Raw genomic sequence first — 7,837 nt, 5'->3', positions numbered from 1 at the left:
TTAATTGAGATTCTAGAGAAACCCGATCATAATAGTGAGTTCTGTAGACGTATTATTCAGTTTTTCTTTGTATTATTTCCTTTATTATTGTGTTTGCACCAACATTTAGTAAATGAAGCACAGTTTGTTATACTTCACAACACGACCCCATGATGAGTTTCGGTTGTTAGAGATAGGATATTTTCTCTTAGATATTTTGTTTTTGTAACAACACGACCCCATGATAGAGTTTGTTAGAAGTTTGTTGGGATTGGAATCCCACGAGTTCAATTATATAGCTCTATAAATAGTCTCTGTGACTATGTTCTGTCTCTACTTGCTTTCCATACTTTTCCTTTCCAAGCTTTCTTGCTTTCTTTCAAGTTTGATTCTCTGCAACCTAAACCACATCCCCCAAATCTTGAAGTAAATTATATAGAGTAGATATGATCAACCTCGACCTCAAGGAAAAATCAAATTAATACATCTAAGAGAACGTTAACGATATTAATTCTTCATGATTTTGAATTTTAATAATATATAATACATGTTCTCTTGAAGAGTAGTGAATGGTAAATGTGAATATAAGGGAGAGTGAGTCTTTTAAGGGTTGTGTTTGTGATGTTGATATATTTAACAGTAATTTAGACCTACAATGATACTTACAATTTTTTTTTTTTTTGATAAGAAAACTGAAATTTCATTGAAATGTTAAAAAGACATTACATCATGGATAAGAGCTTGTTTTATAAAACAAGGGGACTCTTCAATCCAAACTGAACAATCATTAATGCCATAGGCATATTTTGCTAAGAGATGGGCTGGGTTGTTTCCTTGTCGGCGCACATGTGAAAATACTATGTGATGGAACTCTGCACAGGAAGCTTTAATACCCACAATGACAGCATCCACTGAAGAAGGAGGAGTAGCCAATTCATTCAAAGCACGCTGTATAATAAGAGAATCACCTTCCACCATGACTTCCGAAATACCCATATCCTTCGCAAACTGCACTCCCACTTCAACTGCCATAGCTTCTGCTTCTAACGGACCGAATGGTAGCTTCATTTTCTTGCTCAAAGCAGCCCTGAAATTCCCTTCCTTGTCCCGTATGACCACTCCTATTCCCACTGCCTTTTGTTTTGCGAACACTGCCCCGTCCACGTTGACCTTGAACGTCTGATCCTGTGGAGGTATCCACCTGGCTGGTTGGCTGCTTGAAATACGTACACTAGTCTCAACGGACATAGCAGCCTTATACTCCTCCAGATATTGAGTTGCCCAGCGAACCATTTCCGGACCCGATTTCTGCTACGGATTTCATTCCTATTACCCCATAACACCCATGCACAAGTCACCATCTTCGCTACCACCTCCGGTGAACTCTCCACCTCCATACATAAGCTCCACAGTAGGTCTTTAAAGGAACAAAACTGCTCCGCTGTAAATGGCATGACAAGCTTGGAGCTTTCCCACAACTCCCTAGCCCGTTTACACGTCCAGAACAAATGACTTGAAGTTTTCGATCCCTCATTGCACTCCTCACACTGATCTTCCGGCAACACTTTCCGTCGCAACAAATTAGATTTTGTAGGGAGTAGATCACGACATGCCCTCCAAGTGAAATGTCTTATTTTGTGCGGAACTTGGATCCTCCAAATTTTTGTCCAGAACTGCCTATTTCTGCCTTCATCTGAGCCGGAACTGAAGTTCCCCTGCCTTGACATCCTACGAGCCACCCAGTAAGCACTTCGCACCGTGAAAACACCATTATGACTACACGCCCATATCTGCTTGTCAGTAGGTAAATGGGAGCTCAATGGAATCTTTTTAATTTCCTCTGCTTCGTGTGGTAAGAACAGAGCATCAAGTACCTCTATTTTCCAGCAAGCTTTCTCTTTATCTATTAAGTCACCCACCAACGTTTCAGCTTGCAGGAACATTCTTGGAGAGGTCACTTGGTATGTAGATGGTGTAGGCAGCCATTTATCTCCCCAAACCTTTACCTTTTCGCCGTTTCTAATTCTCCACCATAGGCCCTGTTTAACTACATTTTGTGCTGCCATTAAGCTACGCCAAGTGAAGGAAGGGTTGTTGCCCATCGTTGCCTGGATAAAATCACAGTGAGGAAAATATTTGGCTTTCAGCACCTGGTAAACCAGGGAGTTTTGCCTTTGTTGCAACCGCCAACCCTGTTTTGCAAGCATAGCTAGATTAAACTCCTTCAAGCTCTTGAACCCCATCCCACCACTAGCTTTAGGAGCACACATTTTCTCCCAACTCAGCCATGCCATCTTCTTCTCCTCCTGTTTTGGCCCCACCAAAAATTCCGGATCAGACTAGTCAAGTCTTCACAAAGGGAATCCGGTAATTTAAAGCATCCCATTGAGTATGTTGGAATTGCTTGGGCCACTGCCTTGATTAAAATTTCTTTCCCAGCCTTAGATAATAATTTTTCTTTCCATCCTGTTAACTTCTTCCTCACCTTTTCCTTGATTTCAATGAAAGTGCTCCTTTTATTTTTACCCACTAGTGAAGGCAACCCTAAATACTTTTCATGCTGCTTAATCACTTGTGCCCCAAATCTTCCTTTAATATCTTCTTGTGTTTGCCTTGGAGTGTTACTGCTAAAAAATAGTGAGGTCTTGGCACGGTTCAGTTGTTGGCCTGAGGCATTCTCATAGATCTCTAGAATCCTTTGGAGAGTACTGTATTCTTCAATGGAAGCTTTGCAAAAAATCAAACTGTCATCAGCAAAGAACAGGTGAGATAATCTTGGGCCTCCTCTACTAATTGTTAATCCGCTTAACTGCCTCTCCCCCACCTCCTTTTTTATTAAAGCAGAAAGGCCTTCTGCACACAACAAAAAGAGGTATGGAGATAGAGGATCCCCTTGTCTAATCCCTCTACTTGGAACAATACAGGCCCTTGGTTTACCATTTATCTTTATGGAGTATGACATAGTAGTGACACATCTCATAATCATGGCCCGCCACTTTTCATCAAAACCCAATTTCTGCATTATCTTCTCCAAAAAAACCCACTCCACCCTATCATATGCCTTACTCATATCTAACTTTAAAGCCATCTCCCCTACCTTTCCACTCTTTCTCTTGCTAATGTGGTGCATAGCCTCAAAAGCTACCAAAACATTATCAGTAATTAACCTTCCGTGCACAAAAGCACTTTGGGTATCACTAATAATGATTGGTAAAATCTTTTTTAGCCTATTAGCAATAGCTTTTGAAGCAATTTTATAAACCACATTACATAGACTAATTGGTCTATATTCTGTGATATTCTTTGGCTCTTTACATTTTGGAATAAGTACAATATGAGTTTCATTAAATTTTGGAGGAGAGATACCTGAATTAAGGAAGTCCAGGACAGTTGCTGTCACTTCTACACCAATCTTTGGCCAAAAATGCTGGAAAAACAGTGGTGGCATTCCATCCGGGCCTGGAGCTTTTAGTGAGTACATCTGCTTTAGAGCCAACTTAACTTCCATTGCTGTGAACTCCCTAGTGAGGTTTTGATTCATGTCTGGACTCACCTTAGGCGTGACTGCCTCCAAAATTGTTGTGAACTCTGTGGGATCATTGGACTTGAAAAGACTGTTATAATAATCAACCACTATGTCCTCCACTTTCCTTTCATCCTCCTGCCAAACTCCATCGGCATCCATCATACCCTCAATATAATTCTTCTTGTATCGAGCTGAAGCTTTTTCATGGAAGAATCTAGTATTTCTATCCCCTGATTGCATCCAATTAATACGAGACCTCTGCCTCCACATCTCATCCTCTTTCTCCAACCAACAGTTTAAATCAATCCGTGTGGTCTTCATCAGATTACTAGCTTCCATAGAGTATGGCTGTCTCTCCAAACATTCTAGCTTCTCCTGTAGTGCTGCTATTGTTCGACTAACATGTCCGAATTCTAGCTTATTCCAAGCTTCAAGCTTTACGCGGCAATGGTCCAAGCAAATTGTAAGGTTAGAATCTACACCCAACAACTTCCCCTCATCCCATGTTTCATGAACAATCTCCTCACACCTTGAGTCTTTTAACCACATTGATTCAAACCTAAATACCCTTCCCATCCTTCTTTTTGGAGGCCTTCTCACAAATTGTAATGATAAAGGAGAGTGATCTGATGCCGAAGAGGTGAGGTGAAAGAGTTTGGCTGATGGGAATAGATTCAACCACTCCACTGTTGCTAAAGCTCTGTCTAATCTTTCCCTAATCTGCAAACCATCTCCCCTTTGATACAACCACGTGAATTTTGGGCCAATAAATCCCAAATCTTTAAGCCTACACCAATTAATGGTATCCACAAAATTCCCCAATTGTTGACGTGGCCTACAACTTCCCCCCTCTTTTTCATCTACACATGTAATCTCATTGAAGTCACCAATTATAAGCCAAGGCAAATCTGAAGTACTACTTAAGTGTTTGAGTTTTTGCCAAGATTCAGGTCTTTTAGACGTGTCAGGATCTCCATAAAAACCCGTGAGATGCCACCAACCCACTGATTCATCCCCTTTAACCCATGCATCGATGTGTGAAGATGAATATGTCTGAATATCTAATTTCACTTCCTCCTTCCAAAACATAGTTAGACCCCCACTCTTTCCTTGGCAAGGAACAACAAGACCATTTTTGAACTTACACCATTCCTTTACTTTCAACATCCACTCTAGATCAGATTTTGTCTCCATGAGGAAGACAATTGCAGGATCTTCTTTATTAATGACCTTTTGCAAGGCCCGAACTGTCCGAAGGTTCCCAAGCCCTCGGCAGCTCCAACTTAGGAGATTCATTGGACCTGGCGGGGCTGCACCACAACCTCCGCCGATAGACTTTGATCAATCATGTGTTCTGGTAGGACTCCCTCATCCCGCCTGACTTTCTTTACGGACTCCAACGTGGCTTCCTCAGCTTGTGGCATCTCACACTTCTTTCTTTTCGGTCCCACCTCTACAAGCACGTTGCATGGATTTTGGTTGGTACGTGGTTGAATTCTAGTCCACGTATTCTTGGTTGGCCCCACTCCCTTTGAACTAGAGTCCTGAGCATGTACAACTTTTGCATGGGGTAGTTTGCACTTACCACGTTTCTTATCTGCTCCTTTACTGCTTCCAGCTCTCCCATTCCCCTTATCCCGATTACTAGAAGTCCATCCCGCTTGAAACTCGCATCCCACCACTGCCTTTCCTTGAAATTCTGAACCTCTCCTATCCATACTCGGCATCCCTTCTAGTTGCGTCAAGACTGCCACAAACACGGGAACATCCAACAGCATCCTTTCCTCATTTTCCTCCGATATTTTCTCCACGTCCAGTTGTGAATTTGGAGCGCCTGGAAATGCGTTGATGGACTCATCAATATCCCGAAGAATTTCCTCAAAATCCGGGATAGCTTGTTTGCCACTAGGAGTTCCGATAACCGGCGTCTCCTCAGGTTCACTGCACGCCACTGTTGCTTTTTCCAGCAGCAGTTGATTCACGACAATGTTCTTGCCCCTTGCGGTAGGACCCATCTGTGACTTCGTATTTTGGGAGACGCTACTTTGTTGGTTTTGTGAAGTATACGACGTACTCTCATATCCCTGAACCTCCACCACCGGTTTCTTCGACTGGTTAAACTGCGCTGCTCTAATCCACGGACCAAACTGCCTGTCTTCCACTGCCAAGGAACCTTTGCTTTGTAACTAGAGCGTGCAATCCTTGTCATCGTGGGATAGCTGTCCGCACTAGTAGCAAAGATTAGGTAACCGTTCGTATTTGAACGACACCCACCCTTCGGACTCCAAACTCCATGAAACACGTCTTCCTCTACACAAAGCTTTAGTAATGTCAATCGCCACCCGAACTCGCATGAAGTTGCCACCTCTCATCTCTGATCTATCCTTAGGAATTGCCACGACACCGAGTGTTTCTCCAATACTGACCGCTACCTCCGGTGTTAAAAACGAGAAAGGAAGATCGTGTAGTTGAACCCAAAAGGACTTTATTTTGAATTGCAACTTCTGTATTGACTTAGAACCATCAAACCGTTCGAAAACCACCAGGTGTCTATCAAAGGTCCATGGTTCCCCCATAAGGACTTTTTCAACGTCAACTTCAAGCACGAAATCAAACAATACCATATTATTGCTAGCATCATTAACCTCAAAATTTCCCCTTGTTCTCCAGAGTGGCCGGAAAGTACAGGCCACCGCCTCCATATTGATATTCCGATGCATCAAAAACTTCGCTGCCAAAACATATTCCCCTGCCTTCTTCTTTAAAGAAAGATCAACCTTGTTTCCTTCATCCACTGATAGTGTTAGCTTCTGCCAACGTAGAGCAAGATCGTCCATCTTAACACCCACCTAAAGCAACTCTCAAAAACTCCACTAGAGCCCTAATAGTATACAAAGATACTATAGGGGACGTTACTTCTTCCAACAGGAAGGACTTCCTATGCTACAGTACGGAGAGAGGTTACCCACTCAACTTACCGAGAACTCAAGATGGCATTTCTTTTATTTATATGTATTTATTTTATTTCCTTCAAAACCATCCACACAAATTTTTCTATTTGTTAGGGCTAATTTAAATATCTCCAAACAAGTGAAATTACGATCCCCTCTTATGTTTTATGAAGTTGGATTTGCTCAGTTTCAAAACAATTGTTCTTTATTTATTTATTTTTGATAATCAAAACAATTGTTCTCTATGTGCTCATCAATATCGAAAATTTGTTAATGTTTAAGAATATGTTCTTGATACCTTATAAAAAAATAGATATTTATCTTTTGACTTTTTTTGGTACCTTACATATCCTCTTGAAAAAGTTGGAAGACTTAATGCCAAAGTAGTTGTCAAACTCGTGGTTTGGTCAATTTTGAGAGGTTAATTTGGTAAGAAGGTCTATGAGCAATGTGACCTCTTGTATTATTTGAGGATGTGAGTTTGGTAAAGAGGTCTATGAGCAATGTGGCCTCTTGTATTATTTGAGGATATAAGTTCTTAATGTGAAAGCAATCAAAGCATGCCATAGTGGAGAATAACCAATAACTGACTATGCACTTCATTGCACTCGAACATGTTCTTAATAAGTGTCTCATTTGTAAAACTTACTATAAATTATCAAATGATTAATTTATTTTTGTTTTTATTTTCACAAAGGTAAGTAAAATCACTTAATTTCATACAAACAGACACGAAAATTAAATTAAAATGTTTTTGAAGATGTAACTTAAAACGAGAATCCCTATTTTTTTTTCAAACTTTAAAAAGAACAAAAGAATAAATCTAATTTACTAAGAATAGTTATATGAGTTTAAATCTTTTAGTAATTAAGAAAAGGGTAATGTTATGTCCATAATGTTTTCACAACAATTTTATAACATGAACGAGAATGATTAGTTTAGAAACGTACAATTTTCAAAATATTTTTCACAATCTTTAACATATAATTTGTTAAGAGATATTTTATGACCATAACTAATTTTACATGTATTTTCACAATTAAGTAAATTTAGATGATTGTGAGTGATAGTTTTTGTGAAAGTGACAACTAATCTCATTGCACCAATGAAACATCATGTCTTCTAGGCTAAGGATCCATAAGTCAAGAATTCTGTCCAACTTGAGATGCAAAATAGATGAGTAAGATGAACAGTAGGTAAATTACTTAAAGCAGGAGGGATATTTTTTCTTCAATTATTTAAAAGGAAAAGAATATAGGGTCTTCATGAATTTGATGTGAAAACGACACTCTCACTTTCCTCTCTAACTTCCTTCGGTTCTCATATATATATATATATATATATATATTGTAGGGACACAATTTGTAACAACCCACACATG

At 39.9% G+C, this 7,837-nt stretch overlaps 1 protein-coding gene across 1 annotated transcript; it reads right to left on the bottom strand.

The window, feature by feature from the left end:
* Positions 1–5,733: 5,733 nt before the first annotated feature.
* LOC115950350 lies at positions 5,734–6,342 on the bottom strand. Its single transcript, XM_031067557.1, has one exon. The coding sequence runs from the start codon at positions 6,340–6,342 to the stop codon at positions 5,734–5,736; it is 609 nt and encodes a 202-aa protein (XP_030923417.1).
* Between the last annotated feature and the right edge of the window lie 1,495 nt (positions 6,343–7,837).

This window comes from Quercus lobata, chromosome 6 (genome assembly GCF_001633185.2).
Source record: "Quercus lobata isolate SW786 chromosome 6, ValleyOak3.0 Primary Assembly, whole genome shotgun sequence".
In the NCBI taxonomy this organism is placed as follows: domain Eukaryota; kingdom Viridiplantae; phylum Streptophyta; class Magnoliopsida; order Fagales; family Fagaceae; genus Quercus; species Quercus lobata.
The sequence above is the reverse complement of the archived record's forward strand: the minus strand, read 5'-3'. Positions and strand labels throughout refer to the sequence as shown.

Bases quoted from the DNA above. Each gene is read 5' to 3' on its own strand.
- LOC115950350 (XM_031067557.1), bottom strand. From the start codon at position 6,342: ATGGACGATCTTGCTCTACGTTGGCAGAAGCTAACACTATCAGTGGAT.